General features: G+C 45.0%; 1 protein-coding gene across 1 annotated transcript in view; it reads left to right on the top strand.

Moving 5' to 3' along the window:
- ADAMTS5 (ADAM metallopeptidase with thrombospondin type 1 motif 5) overlaps positions 1-16,543 on the top strand; it is a 79,293-nt gene that overhangs the window by 9,808 nt on the left and 52,942 nt on the right. The window contains exon 2 of the mRNA XM_075263461.1: positions 11,557-11,689. Within this exon, the coding sequence (XP_075119562.1) occupies positions 11,557-11,689 (133 nt within the window). The remainder of the gene's footprint in view (positions 1-11,556; positions 11,690-16,543) is intronic.

Raw genomic sequence — 16,543 nt, 5'->3', positions numbered from 1 at the left:
TGTCTTGGACCCTGGGTTGTCGCAACCTATGAAGTGTTCTGTGACCTGGGTGGTCACAACCTAGGAAGTGGTGGTCGGTCCCTACCTGTGAAGTGTCCTAGGCCCTAGGTTGTCCCAACCTATGAAGAGTCTTGGGCCCTGGGTTGTCCTTACCTATGAAGTGTCCTGGGCCCTGGGTGGTCCTTACCTGTGAAGTGTCCTAGACCCTAGGTTGTCCCAACCTATGAAGTGTCCTGGGCCCTGGGTGGTCCTTACATATGAAGTGTCCTAGGCCCTGGGTGGTCCTTACATGTAAAGTGTCATGTGTCATAAGTGGTCCTTACATGTGAAGTGTCCTGCGCCCTAGATTGTCCTTACCTGTGAAGTGTCCTAGGCCCTGGGTGGTCCCAACCTATGAAGAGTCTTGGGCCCTGGGTGGTCTGTACCTGTGAAGTATTCTCAGCTCTCTGTGCTCCTCAACCCATTACTTCTGCTCTTGAGCAAGAAGCTGTAGTGGTCTTCAGGATGGGCACTAAAGCTGTCACTCAAGACCAGAGGGTTGCGGAAACCCTGGTGTAGAGAATGCCCAGTGGACACTTGGCATCTGACATGTGGTAGATTCCAGCTTCTTTTTATCAATCATATAATTGGTATGAGTATTGACCTAGGTATGTTTAACCTTCTTTACCCCTTACCTGTCCAGTGCTGTCTGTAGTTCTGAAGAGTGAAAGCTGCAGAAAGACTCCCTTTCAAAAGCTAGTCAGAGAGACGCACTTGGACCTGGTTCATGATGGCCTCAGGTATCCCTGTGTTCCTTAGGCCCCCATTATATAACTAATTATTGGTACTGTAGGTTGGGGTTCTGTTAAAGGGAGTCTGTCACCAGGACCTGGCATAGCCACCCGGCCCCACAGATAGATAGTTTAGGGTCACCTGAATCGGACTGTTCTCCTTGTGTACCTCATTGCTCGCAAATTTGCATTTTGTAAAAAATAGTAATAACTGTAATAGAGTGAGGAAGACACTGTAAAATATGTCTCATCACTGCTAAATATATCTTTAACAATTTTGCATGATGAGAAGACAACATAGTCTTCATACAAAGAAGGAGACGATAGTGTCTTCAAAATAGAATCAAGAAGAAATCCAAGGCAATAGCTCATAACATTATTGGAAGGACACCATCAGACTGTGAGAGTAATCGCCCTCTTCAACAAATAGTCTTTGCACACTGACTATTGAAGCAGAAGTCACCTCCCATGGTGGCCCAAACCTAATCCTAAAGCTCAGTGCTCCTTGGTGACCCAGACAAATCCATCAATCGTCGGATTCTTCAAATGTGACAGTATCGAGAGTTTCCAATGCATTACCTTCACTCCGTCTCTTCTTTTCATGTTAGATGTTGCATGCCAGCCTCAGAGTTTATAAATTCATTTCCACATCAGAGGTTTGGAAAAAATGTCCCTGGAATGCCTTGTGGAAACTGCTCGTCCAGATGGCATGGCATAACTTCCAGAGCTGGAACTCCTTCTTAGCTGGTACTTTTGCTTTTCTGCACTCGTGCATTCTTTCTATACAAGCGGATCCATCCTGTCGAGGTGAAACTTTATGACCCCAACAAAATCATTGTTCTGTTTATAAGTCACCGTGAGACTGCAGATGTCCCGTTCCTCTTAATCCGATTAAGGAACCCTAGATCATATTCGAGGAGAACGTGCGAGCCTAACCTTTGGACATCATTCTTCAGCAAGTGGTTTCCGGCAGATGAAAGCCAGTGACGATATAATTAGTCCAAATACACAAAGTGTTAAATTTAGAAGGTAAAATATACAATGCGGTATTTGTCTTCGGGATCTTGATATACAATAGGTAGGCCCCCGTAAAACTTCACCAAACTAACTCAAAACATATGCTAAAACCGTTTGTCCAACGTACCATAACCCCAGGAGAAGCCGGCTTCCTAAATATGTTCGGAACAATGAAGCAACGGGTTAGGAATTTGCAGTTACGACGTCTGCAGCATTGTAATATGGAAGGCTCTTTTTGGAAAGACGATATTTTGGGCCGGCCTCGCCTGAGTTAACCTTTTATTTCAGATGACCAATGAATACAACTCTACGACCATGCCTGGAACAAATATCGAGAACCTGAATTTTGAGATTACATATTCCTTCGAAGTGATCTCAGCCCTTTTTTTTTTTTTACAATGGGTATAGCTGTCCAACTTTTTGCAAATGTGTTTTGCAAGTGTAAAGTTGGTCGTTAGGCAACTAGACGCCAAACTATCATCTGAGTGTTTTGATGGGCTGTGACTGCTGCTTTTGCCGAGGTCGAAACGTCCAGATGTCGTCTTCTAATGGCATGTTTATCCGCCATGAAGCAAACGCGTGAGGTACTTTTTCCATTCCTGTTTACCAGTGGAGTCGGCTTTGAACTTGGTGTCTATGTGCTAGAGAAATAATATTTTCATTTCATCTGTCAGTGAAATACGTCTCACGAGTGGTTGGGAACTGTGAAATGCACCGAAGGTATGCATTAGCTGAACACAGGAATATCTAGAGCCGGCGTACAAATGGGACTTTGGAATTTGTCATAAACATTACCCGGAGTGACTCTGTGCAGGCGCCGGTGACACCGTGTCATTAGGGTCTTTGTGCAATCAGCCCTATATTCTGCAAAAGTGAAGTCATAGTATTGAAAATAAAAGAATATTATGCAATGCAAAGTGGTAACATGAAAGACGCCTGACAAGTGCCACGAAGGTGTTTATCAGCCTTGATAGCGCTTTTCAGTACCAAATCTATGGCTGCGTAGTAAGGGGCGTGCATATATATGCCAAGTATCTGCGGTAGAGACAAATGTTCTGAGCCACATAAACTCTAGTCATTGGCTGCAAGGAAAGGGAGTGGGAGGGTAGAACGCAGCCTAAAAAGATGAGCCTAAAGGGAGACTGGCACCAGAACACAACAGATCAACCCTACAGAAAGATAGGTGAGGGTCCTTTAGTGAATCTATGCCCCTGTTACCAAGAAATACTCATTTTTATCAAAATGCAAACAAGTTCTTTGGAGCAAGGAGGGTGTTGGCGCTTAATTTTTTTAGCAATGATAACGGCCTTGTTGCTCCAAAGAACTCACTTGGATATTGAAAAAACAGTGATATATTAATGGAGGCAGTGATTCACAAGGGGAAGACACTGTTTTATTCAGGTACCCTATCTATCTGCAGGACTGGGGTGATATGCTGGTTCTGGTGACACTAACCTATCTATCTGCAGGACTGGGGTGATATGCTGGTTCTGGTGACAGTAACCTATCTATCTGCAGGACTGGGGTGATATGCTGGTTCTGGTGACAGTAACCTATCTATCTGCAGGGCTGGGGTGATATGCTGGTTCTGGTGACACTAACCTATCTATCTGCAGGACTGGGGTGATATGCTGGTTCTGGTGACAGTAACCTATCTATCTGCAGGACTGGGGTGATATGCTGGTTCTGGTGACACTAACCTATCTATCTGCAGGACTGGGGTGATATGCTGGTTCTGGTGACACTAACCTATCTATCTGCAGGACTGGGGTGATATGCTGGTTCTGGTGACAGTAACCTATCTATCTGCAGGGCTGGAGTGATATGCTGGTTCTGGTGACACTAACCTATCTATCTGCAGGACTGGGGTGATATGCTGGTTCTGGTGACAGTAACCTATCTATCTGCAGGACTGGGGTGATATGCTGGTTCTGGTGACACTAACCTATCTATCTGCAGGACTGGGGTGATATGCTGGTTCTGGTGACACTAACCTATCTATCTGCAGGACTGGGGTGATATGCTGGTTCTGGTGACAGTAACCTATCTATCTGCAGGGCTGGGGTGATATGCTGGTTCTGGTGAAGGGGTAGGGAGTAAGCGCACACACCAAAGTATGATCTTGAACAGTTTATTAAACTCGATGCGTTTCGGGCACCTGCCCTTTTTTCAAGTGTGATACAAACTATAAAAAGAACAGTCCAATATGGTAGCAACATATTAAAATCAATCAATATATACAAATTTCCATCGTCAGAATGACATGGATGTGAAGACGTAGATATTGTATCTGCTTCTACAACTTGTTCAGAAAAACTTAACATCAAAAGCAATATCATACCTGGGAAAATCGATGAGAGAAACTCTCTTCTAGTGGAGCTGGGAACAATGACACGTTAGAGCTCGGATCTGGAAATCAATATTAATTTAAGCTCCGTATTTCAGGACATCTGGATATTTTGTGGCAGAGAACTAAAATGCCATCGCGTAACACAATGTTTATCATGTCCACCAAACTGATGTGATGAATATACATTTGTTACCATCTATGGGGAGATTTATCTTCATCTCTTCTGTTACCAAAATGAGATGTGCCCATTTATTAGGGTAGGGCTACACAGAGATCTCAGGAGAGAATGGAGCCACCCATGAATCTGGGCTGGTTCCGATCACATGACCTGGGGTTAGAACCCGGGGTCCAGCAAGAAAAAAAACGAAGGAAGTGAGATGGGTTTCACCCTCCAGACAACCTCTATAAAGATTTTCTTTCGTGTCCTCTAACTGGAAGACTGAATTCTACTTTGCCGGTATCTGCCCCGGTTGCAGAGATATCGGTGGTGTTAGTTTCTGCACCAATATTTCCGAACTGTCAGAGGTAAGGTAAGAAAGGCCTCCTGTTGGTACACTTCTATATCCTTGTAATGTCAGGGGTGGGGTTCCTCATTGCCCAGTGATAATGCTAAGTTGTAAGGGATATAGGATAGGTCATCGATATCAGGTCGACATCCAGTACCTCTGTAGATCAGCTGTGTTCAGGTGATCCCCGATTCTGCTTCACAAGGCAGCGACATCACAGTCATTGGTCACATGGTCTATTTGCAGCTCTGTACCTTTTGAGTGAATGATGCTGAGCTGCAATACCAAGCAAAGCCAATATACAATACATACCGTAGCGCCGCTGTGCTTGTGTCTCAACCCACGTGGAGGAGACCGGAAGATGGGAGTTGTAATGGCGGATGCACCTGCTAGGACGAGCACGCTTCACATGCACCCCAATAGACAAACACTTAAAGCAGTAGCACTCTGGGATGCTGCACTTGCTAAGCGATAGAGAGACCACAGTACACATCCAAACATACAGCCGGTGCCATGTGTCAGATCCTAGATCACTAGAGATGGGAGAACTCCCCAAGTTGTTTCATTTTGGGTTTGGGTGACTCGGGTCCCTGATTTATTTTGGGTGGAAAAAGTTCAGATAGAACCAGAAGTGAAATTATTAAACTCTGAGGCCCCTTTTTCAGTCTTCTGGTGACATCATGTCTGTAATTGGGCATCAGCGATGACATGGGGACAATGCACCTTATGACATCACAAGGAGAGCGCCGGATCCTGCACGGAGTTCCAAAAGAGATAAGGCAAGTTGAGTAGAAATGTTTATTTTTTTCACCTCCCCTGGGCCTCCATCTATTGTATTTGGGGTGTGAACAGACCCCAGAACATAATAATGTCACTTCCAGTTCCTAGCCAATCAAATTTGGCTTGAAAAATGTTTTGGCCCGAACCGTCCAAAGCCAAAACTAAACAAATCTTCAGAGGTCGGCCCATCTCTAAATAAAATAAAAAGTTGATCGGAGGTTCGCCCATCTCTACTGATAATATATGGATGACCTATCTTAACCCTAGAATCCTCCTTTAATGAAATTCTTCCTCCCTGTAGCTACCACTAGGTGGGCATCTGAGCTTACGGCATACCGTTTTTTGAATGTATACATTGTTTGTTGCTAGCTCCCCCTAGTGGTGCCTATTGGCAGTCATAATTTTACCATTTACCTGCATCTATGAATGCATTTCACATCTGCTTCGGGCACAGCTAGAGGTCCATAAATACACGTAGTTAGTATAATTTTATACGAGCGCTCGGTAACGTATACTGATATAACAGGGTATATAATATGAAAATGTAAAAGCAACCTGTCACTTTCTTGGCTGGCGCGCTATCCATTTTCCTCCCGATTCCCCGGCTAGGATTTAAATAGCACATCTTGTATCTCGTAATAGATCTGTTGCCATGTTCCTTCATGATTTTATCATCAAGTTACCATGACATTTTCTGAGGTTACTCTGACTATAAAATCCATGGTGAAAGGTAAATCTATATATTATGTAATCCGCACTTATTAATATCTCCGTACATAAGAAGCCTAATAAAAGGAAACCCAATAGAGCGGGGAATCGATGGCGATGTTTGTCTCATTTAATGTCATCATGGCCTGGAAAGTCGTCGGGGAAGATCTACATTCTCCACCTCTGAGCAGTTATTACATTGGATAAATACATTCCTGTTATTCTTGGCCCGAATGCAGCTCATTATTTACTCCCAGTCCCTTGTTTCGTAGAGATACACAATTCAGCAATATCCACCGTCCTCCGAGTCGCCGCCGCGTTCATGGCCACTTTGACCTTGGGCACAGACTCCGGAAATAATGAGAGTTTAATACATTGTCTTCATTCCAAAGCTGAAAAACTTCCCATTCATGGATAGAAAAACAATAGTCTGCGTAAAAATACAGAAAAATGTTACTTAAAGTGACCCATTTTTGGAGAAATTACCATTAGTTTACCAACACCGTAATAGAAATCGGTCCTCCATCCACTGACGTCCTGCTGAGCCTCGATGGCCTTGTGATTATGCACGGGAGCCAATCAGAAAAGGCAGAACTGTAGGGGGAGGGACAAGAGGAGCAGCCTGAACCAATGATAAGACAGGAGGCGTGTCCTAGACTACCTCAGACTCCCCTTAGCACTGTAGCTAAGCTGTCCAGCTCTACTTTTAGGAAGCGGAACTGAAAGGTAGCCAAGGAACAACTAGGTAAGATAAGTAGCAGGTTCAACTCACCTATAGCTTGTGAATTTACGGAGCATTTCTGAGCTCATGACTGGTTAGTTGATTTAAAGGCGTTGTCTAGGGAACTAAATTTACCTTAAAGGGGCTCTATCAGCAAAATCATGCTGATAGAGCCCCAAATATGTGTGAATAGCCTTTAAAAAGGCTATTCAGGCACCGTAAATGTTATATTAAACTACCCCCCAGCTTTAAAATAAAACCCTAAAACAGAATGTGATAAACTTACCGAACGTGTACGATGGGCGGGCATTCAGGGTGCGCAGTCTTCTTCAGCCACGCCTCCTCTTCCTTCGATGTCCTCGGGACCCGTCCTCCTCCAGCGCTCACAAACTGACATTGCTTAAAAAAAATTACCTGGGCACATGCGCAGTAGCTGTAGTAGAAGCCGCATGCTGCTGCGCATGCGCCCAGGCCATTTTTTTTAAGCAATGTCAGTTCGCGAGCGCCGGAGGAGGACGGGACCCGAGGACATCGGAGGAAGAGGAGGCGTGGCTGAAGAAGACTGCGCACCCTGAATGCCCGCCCACCGTGCACGTTCGGTAAGTTTATCACATTCTGTTTTAGAGTTTTATTTTAAAGCTGTGGGGTAGTTTAATATAACATTTACAGTGCCTGAATAGCCTTTTTAAAGGCTATTCACGCATATGTGGGGCTCTATCAGCATGATTTTGCTGATAGAGCCCCTTTAATCCATCTGGTGGATTCTTCATGTTGGACCTTGGGCCTGGAGTTATGTAATTGGAACCAACAACCAACCCTAAGTCTCTCTACCCCTCCCTCATGTATGGATCTCACCTATGCTACGGGGGCTGGTTGACGGTACTAAAGAGTATATTAGTGGTTTATGGTTTAACTTTGGCTAAGAGACAAATGAGAACCCAATTTTTTTGGAAAATTTGTAACAAACCCCATTCATGGTAAACCAATGAATGGGGAATCCTCCCAGGCGACGTGTTGTTAGGTGGGTTAGGATTCCAAGGATTTTGATGGCAATGTAACCCCTAGATAACAAAGGTGTCCAGGATTAATAAAACATGGCCGCCTTCTTACAAAAATAGAGCCATAGCTGTCCACACATTGTCTAACTCTTGGACTTGGACTCTTGGTCTGGCTATTGCACTTGCTCCATCGAACTGATTGGCTGAGTTGTAATACCTTACCTAAACTGTAGGACAGGTGTGGCACTGTTTTTGGAAAAAAGCAGTAATCCTGGTCAATTCCTTTAAAGTCGACCTAGGCTTTAAAGGCAGCAAGACGTTTTTTTGCACTTGAAATTCCATCATTCCACCCCAAACACTTGGGAACCGTTCCGCTCAAAAACAACATATTTTCCCCTCTCCGTCCCCACTTTTTCATTGCCGTTTTATAGATCCTTCAGGGGGAAGTGACATATCTCGGAAAAACATTAAAGCTCTTAATAATAATGTTTAGCTGCTTTCGAGCAGACGTGGTGTACGGAGAATTTTTATAGGAACAATTAGTCCCTGACCAAACAGCGTAAAATCACATTTTCACAGTCGCGGGCATTGGGAAGAAGCCGGTCTCACAAATTACAGTCAAGTGGCTCCGATACCGAAGTCTTTTGTAATTAAATCAAAGGTCTCCTTATCAGCCCGTTGCAGTATTCCTGAAATTCCCGAGACGATAAAGTAAAAAGAAGCGAAAAAACAAGAACATATGGCGCGGTGGCGCGGCACGAACGGCTCCGTACAAATAAGCAGAAGTCTCGGTCGCTCATACAGGTATGTTGATCCCATCACCTGTGATGAAGCTGCTACCGATACATGTCTAATCACTTTACTTCAGCCCCGCTGATTCCTAGCGGCAGGTTGGTGATAGACAAGCTGCAACATCACGGTCCATTATAAAACAGGAATTTGTAGACGATGTGCATTCTAATGTCTTATGTGAATTATGGCGGTTTTATTGTAGGAATGTCTAAACTTGCGCTGTCACCTGGCATGGAAGCTCGCTCATGGCAGCGAGAGAGAAAAACTACATCCAACCTGTTATTATCTGCAGCATAGGCTTTACTATGTTTACAATGTGGGGGGATGTAGATGGAGCAGAGCTGAATGTGTCATGTTTGTGCGCTAGGCTGAGTTGTGATCATTGTATTTAACACTTAAGTGCTATCATGGTGTCTATCATAATGATATGTGTATGGTAGTGGTGTATGATAGACACCATGATAGCCTACCTCCCAACTTTCGAAGAACAAAAAGAGGGATAAAATGTGCGGCGCGCGGAGTGCGCTGCGGCAAACTTAGATCTGCTCACTTTTATGTTGACTCCGCCCATTCTCATTTATTTTTCATGTGCCCCCACACAGTATAATCCTACTACACTCACCCATGAATTATATGTCCCCCCTCAATTTCTGCCCCAGTTTCATGTCCCCTTTCCATCTCTGCCCCCAGTTTCATTCCCCCATCTTATCCCCCAGTTTCATGTCCCCCCTCTCCATCTCTGCCCCCCAGTTCCATGTCCCCCCTCCATCTCTGCCCCCAGTTTCATGTCCCCCCCTCCATTTCTGCCCCCAGTTTCATGTCCCCCCTCTCCATCTGTGCCCCCAGTTTCATTCCCCCATCTCCATCTCTGCCCCCCAGTTCCATGTCCCCCCTCCATCTCTGCCCCCAGTGTCATGCCCCCTCCAACTCTGCTCCCCAGTTTCATGCCCCACATCTCTGCCCCCAGTTTCATGCCCCCTCCATCTCTGCCCCCAGTTTCATGTCCCCCCTCTCCATCTCTGGCCCCAGTTTCACGTTCCCCCCTCATCTTGGCCCCCAGTTTAATGCCCCCCCTCCATCTCTGTCCCCCATTTTCATGTCCCCTCCATCTCTGCCCCCAGTTTCATGCCCCCTCCAACTCTGCCCCCCAGTTTCATGCCCCCATCTCTTTCCCCAGTTTCATGCCCAAACTCTATCTCTGCCCCCAGTTTCATGTCCCCCCCCTCCCATCTCTGCCCCCAGTTTCATGCCCCCCTCCATCTCTGCCCCAGTTACATGTCATTCTCCCCCCCTCCCCCTCCCCTTCATCTGCCCCTAGCTTCATAATGTGAAATGGTTTCTGCCTTGGCCTTAATTGGATATACGGGAGATCCGTGCGAACAACCGCCCCTCAGTTGCAAGTCGGCCATTAAAAATGGCTGTTTTTTTGCAGCCATTTTCCACCACTGACGTGTGCATTTTACAGGGTGACTACCACATCAAGTGGGAGATTGTATGGAGAAGTCGATCTCCCTTTTCCCCTAGGATTCTAACTTGTATATTATTATATATGTATTATGGCCTCTTAAGCAAACCCAGCACCAAAATGAGTCCAGTGTGAATATGTCCATATCGTAGGAACCCAAATTATTAATATGGTATACTTATCTGTTGCATTGTTTATGGAGAGTCTCAGGCTGTTGTCCCCATACTTGACACTGCAGCTCTGCTTGTTCAGGTTGCTCTGTATAAGCACAGCCTTATCATATTACAACAAGTATAAGATGATTATAAAGTTCGGTCCAGTCAGACCGGGAAGGGCCTGATTTAAAGGGCCGCGAACTGCTGAGGTCTGTGTTCGGTAATCAGCGGTGACATAGGGCGTACTAACATCCTGATGCTTTAATGCAAATATTGGGATGTTGGCCGCCATGTTTGACTGCTGAGGCCCAATCACAAGCCTGTAATAATGTCTCAGAAGAAGCCTGAAAGGGGCATTCACACGGAGTATTTTGGCATCGAAAAAAAATCCTCCCATTGACTTTATTGGGTTCCATTTTTTGAACCCATTGAAATCAATTGGACGCTTTTTTCCCCCCATTGATTTCAATGGGTTCAACGCGGAAAACGGAACACATTTAAGTCAATGGGAGGCTTTATTTCCGAATTCCGTGTCAGAATCAGCCCACGGAAACTCCGTATGAATACCCCCGAAGGGCTCCCAGGGGAGGGAAGATGAGTAGCAGCATTTTTTATTTTACCGCACCCCTCCTGGGCCTCCGCTTATTATACTCCCAGGTCTAAAGTGAAAAGCACTGAGCAAGTTTGGTCCAAAAACCTCACAGGTATTCACGAAACAAATCTCATGAGGTTCGTCTATCTCTACTTATACGCTATGTAATGGATAGGGTTTAAGTGTCTGATCTGTGGTGGTCTGACTCCTAGGAACCCCCAAGATTGTAAGAAAGGGGGTCCTTTGTACCCCTGTCTGAATGGTGTGGCCGTATTGATTGAATAAACTAGATGAACCAGCAGGGTGCTTATATGACAGATGTATATGTATGGGGGTCAGACAGATGAGACCCCATCCCGTCCCAGTGGTCAGATTTGCCCCTATACGTATATGATATAGAGCCTTGTATCACGCCTGTAAATACGTTGACCAGTATAGACGCCCGGATACGGCGTGTATCTCCAATCCAGCCTGTTTTTATACCACGCCAGTCTAAATAATAAGGAAATGTGACCGTTCTCTGGCAAGGAAGCGCGTGTTGTAGAGACAGGTGATGTCTGTAATCCATTCCACCCCAGCCAGGCTCCCATCCACCGGCCGCAGGCCTCGTCTCTGTAAAGTGGCTGACAACACGTTCTTACTCACTGTTAGCGTAAGAAAACAAGATTTGCATGACTTATTTTTTTCCTTCTTCTTGGGCAGGATTTATGTGGGCATCATTCATGTGATACCCTGGGAATGGCAGACGTGGGGACCATATGCTCTCCTGAGCGCAGCTGTGCAGTAATTGAAGATGACGGCCTCCATGCAGCTTTCACCGTCGCTCATGAAATTGGTATGTAGCGCTGTTTCTGTTCCGTAGCCAAATCAAACACTCTAAACAGCTGCATTAGGAAAATACGAATTCCAGGCCTGCACTTCTCCGTCTGTTAACACAGGGATTAACCTGCGCGGGGACGGCCCAAGCACAACACAACCCGGGGTCATCAGAGGGATGGACACCACACACTTGACATGGTCTAATAGGAATGCATTGTCATTAAAGGCTATGTGGATCCCATATTGAGAGCGTATGTATACGGTAACAATTACACGCAGCGCGCACATCTCATGGGGTTTACCCAACTAATGCAAATCACATGGTTCACTGGGCCAGATAAGTACAGGCTGCAATGCGGTAACTCCTCTCCTCCGTTTTACCTCCTCCTGACCCTTTCCTCCCACAATTTAATGAAATAAACGTTAGGATATCGGTAGGAACATGATAGACTGTACTATATGATCTTATATACGGTATTATATGTAATATTGGGATTGATTTATAGCGCGTTGATGTCCCATCATGCTGATGGAGCAGATATAGTAATATAGGAGTTGGACCTCGTACACACAAACCTCAAGAAGAGCAAAAGTTAAAACAACATCCACAGCTGTATTATATTCACTGAATGTGATGGGGGCGGATTTTTGTTAGAATTTTGTTTGTTTTCAAAGGTTCTTCAATACACTGAAATGTATGATGGATCCGTGAAAACAAGCGCTGCTCGGGTGCAAAGTGGCTGGGAAAAATGGGAGTCTGTCCGCAGAACCCAACATATCAACCCTGCAGATAGATAGGTTAGTGTTGCCACAACCAGCATATCACCCCAGCCCTGCAGATAGATAGGTTAGTGTCACCAGACCCAGCATATCACCCCAGTCCTGCAGATAGATAGGTTACTGTCACCAGAACCAGCATATCACCCCAGCCCTGCAGATAGATAGGTTAGTATCACCAGAACCAGCATATCACCCCAGCCCTGCAGATAGATAGGTTAGTGTCACCAGACCCAGCATATCACCCCAGTCCTGCAGATAGATAGGTTAGTGTCACCAGAACCAGCATATCACCCCAGCCCTGCAGATAGATAGGTTAGTGTCACCAGACCCAGCATATCACCCCAGTCCTGCAGATAGATAGGTTAGTGTCACCAGACCCAGCATATCACCCCAGCCCTGCAGATAGATAGGTTAGTGTCACCAGACCCAGCATATCACCCCAGCCCTGCAGATAGATAGGTTAGTGTCACCAGAACCAGTATATCACCCCAGCCCTGCAGATAGATAGGTTAGTGTCACCAGAACCAGCATATCACCCCAGTCCTGCAGATAGATAGGTTAGTGTCACCAGAACCAGCATATCACCCCAGCCCTGCAGATAGATAGGTTAGTGTCGCCACAACCAGCATATCACCCCAGTCCTGCAGATAGATAGGTTAGTGTCACCAGAACCAGCATATCACCCCAGCCCTGCAGATAGATAGGTTACTGTCACCTGAACCAGCATATCACCCCAGCCCTGCAGATAGATAGGTTACTGTCACCAGAACCAGCATATCACCCCAGTCCTGCAGATAGATAGGTTAGTGTTACCAGAGCCAGCATATCACCCCAGCCCTGCAGATAGATAGGTTAGTGTCACCAGAACCAGCATATCACCCCAGTCCTGCAGATAGATAGGTTAGTGTTACCAGAGCCAGCATATCACCCCAGCCCTGCAGATAGATAGGTTACTGTCACCAGAGCCAGCATATCACCCCAGCCCTGCAGATAGATAGGTTAGTGTCACCAGAACCAGCATATCACCCCAGCCCTGCAGATAGATAGGTTAGTGTCACCAGAACCAGCATATCACCCCAGCCCTGCAGATAGATAGGTTAGTGTCACCAGAACCAGCATATCACCAGCCCTGCAGATAGATAGGTTACTGTCACCAGAACCAGCATATCACCCCAGTCCTGCAGATAGATAGGTTAGTGTCACCTGATTCCAACAGCATTTTCCCCTTGTGAATTGCTGCCTCCATTGCTGAGAGATCACTATTTTGTCAATATGTAAATGATCTCTTTTATTTTTACTCCAAAGACCTCATGTGTAAATTGACAAACAAGGTGATATTCTGCCAATGAAGCCAGCGATATACAGGGGGTAAACATAATGTGATTTATGTGACCGTAACCTATCTGCATAGCTGGGTTGATACACTGGGTTCTACTGACAGACTCCCTTTATAGTAACACTCTTTTGTTTTAATTATGTACCTAGGTCCTCCAGGATATACAGTCCTATGAAAAAGTTTGGGCACCCCTATTAATCTTAATCATTTTTAGTTCTAAATATTTTGGTGTTTGCAACAGCCATTTCAGTTTGATATATCTAATAACTGATGGACACATTAATATTTCAGGATTGAAATGAGGTTTATTGTACTAACAGAAAATGTGCAATATGCATTAAACCAAAATTTGACCGGTGCAAAAGTATGGGTACCCTTATCATTTTATTGATTTGAATTCCCCTAACTACTTTTTACTGACTTACTGAAGCACAAAATTGGTTTTGTAACCTCAGTGAGCTTTGAACTTCATAGCCAGATGTATCCAATCATAAGAAAAGGTATTTAAGGTGGCCAATTGCAAGTTGTTCTCCTATTTGAATCTCCTCTGAAGAGTGGCATCATGGGCTACTCAAAACAACTCTCAAATGATCTGAAAACAAAGATTGTTCAACATAGTTGTTCAGGGGAAGGATACAAAAAGTTGTCTCAGAGATTTAACCTGTCAGTTTCCACTGTGAGGAACATAGTAAGGAAATGGAAGACCACAGGGACAGTTCTTGTTAAGCCCAGAAGTGGCAGGCCAAGAAAAATATCAGAAAGGCAGAGAAGAAGAATGGTGAGAACAGTCAAGGACAATCCACAGACCACCTCCAAAGAGCTGCAGCATCATCTTGCTGCAGATGGTGTCACTGTGCATCGGTCAACTATACAGCGCACTTTGCACAAATAGAAGCTGTATGGGAGAGTGATGAGAAAGAAGCCGTTTCTGCACGTACGCCACAAATAGAGTTGCCTGAGGTATGAAAAAGCACATTTGGACAAGGCAGCTTCATTTTGGAAACAAAAATTGAGTTGTTTGGTTATAAAAAAAGGCGTTATGCATGGCGTCCAAAAAGAAACAGCATTCCAAGAAAAACACATGCTACCCACTGTAAAATTTGGTGGAGGTTCCATCATGCTTTGGGGCTGTGTGGCCAATGCCGGCACCGGGAATCTTGTTAAAGTTGAGGGTCGCATGGATTCCACTCAGTATCAGCAGATTCTTGAGAATAATGTTCAAGAATCAGTGACGAAGTTGAAGTTACGCCGGGGATGGATATTTCAGCAAGACAATGATCCAAAACACCGCTCCAAATCCTCAGGCATTCATGCAGAGGAACAATTACAATGTTCTGGAATGGCCATCCCAGTCCCCAGACCTGAATATCATTGAACATCTGTGGGATGATTTGAAGCGGGCTGTCCATGCTCGGCGACCATCTAACTTAACTGAACTTGAATTGTTTGTCCAAAATACCTTTATCCAGGATCCAGGAACTGATTAAAAGCTACAGGAAGTGACTAGAGGCTGTTATCTTTGCAAAAGGAGGATGTACTAAATATTAATGTCACTTTTCTGTTGAGGTGCCCATACTTTTGCACCGGTCAAATTTTGGTTTAATGCATATTGCACATTTTCTGTTAGTACAATAAACCTCATTTCAATCCTGAAATATTACTGTGTCCATCAGTTATTAGATATATCAAACTGAAATGGCTGTTGCAAACACCAAAATATTTAGAACAAAAAATGATTAAGATTAATAGGGGTGCCCAAACTTTTTCATAGGACTGTATATCATTGTGTTTTTCCCTGCACATCAGTGCTCCGCCATCCAGCCATGCTGGGAACCTCTTTGGGCCCATTCATTTGGGTTATTCTGCAGTTCCCTCGTGCAGTAGGCGGCTGGGCTCTGCTGCTTAGGGGACAAACTATGAAGATGCAATGCTGAATGAGCGCTATATCTCCTTCATTGGTATGATTGGTGAGAGTCCCAGAGGGTTTAGCGTTGGTGGCCTTGGCCGGGAACATTGAGACTGTTTCCATATTTATTGTCATTGCTATCATTATAGCCTTGAAGATGATTTCATAACCTTGCTTCACATTGCAATAACCGTTATGAAATTCCACATCTTTGCAATTCAGAGCTTCATACAGTTCATACAGAATATCAAAGTAATTGGGTCAAAGGGCTTATTGTATGTTGTAATGGAAATAACAAAGGAGTGGTGCCACCAGACTTGGACTGGTTAATACGGTAGGAGGTGAATATATACAATATACTGTAGAGATGTTTTGGCCGTCTAGACTGACATCAAGCTACAAAGGTTGGCTGTCTAGTATCCCCCACCTTGGATCTGCCTGCTCCATGCTACTGGTGGGGCCTCGATCACCAGTCATTTTGCAGCGTCGAGTCTGAGGCTTGTCAATGTGTATACATGTATCCCCTGTCATGGAGGCAAGTTTCAGTCAGTCAGTAGATTAGTGACAGAACCAGACCAAGGCGAGGACTAGGCAGCAAGGAATTTAAGAAATTGCAAATGGGTGACATATATATCCATGTGCAGGGACCCCAAGAATTTATTTTAATGGTGAGCTCAGTCCGAGAGTGGGTGCTACTGTCTTGTGTAGGTCTTATCAGTAGAGATGAGCGAATACTGTTCGGATCAGCCGTTCCGAACAGCACGCTCCCATAGAAATGAATGGAAGCACCTGGCACGTACACTTTGCCGGCGGCCGGTTGCCGTGCCAGGTGCTCCCATTCATTTCTA

This window comes from Leptodactylus fuscus, chromosome 2 (assembly GCF_031893055.1).
Source record: "Leptodactylus fuscus isolate aLepFus1 chromosome 2, aLepFus1.hap2, whole genome shotgun sequence".
Classification (NCBI taxonomy): domain Eukaryota; kingdom Metazoa; phylum Chordata; class Amphibia; order Anura; family Leptodactylidae; genus Leptodactylus; species Leptodactylus fuscus.
The sequence above is the reverse complement of the archived record's forward strand: the minus strand, read 5'-3'. Positions and strand labels throughout refer to the sequence as shown.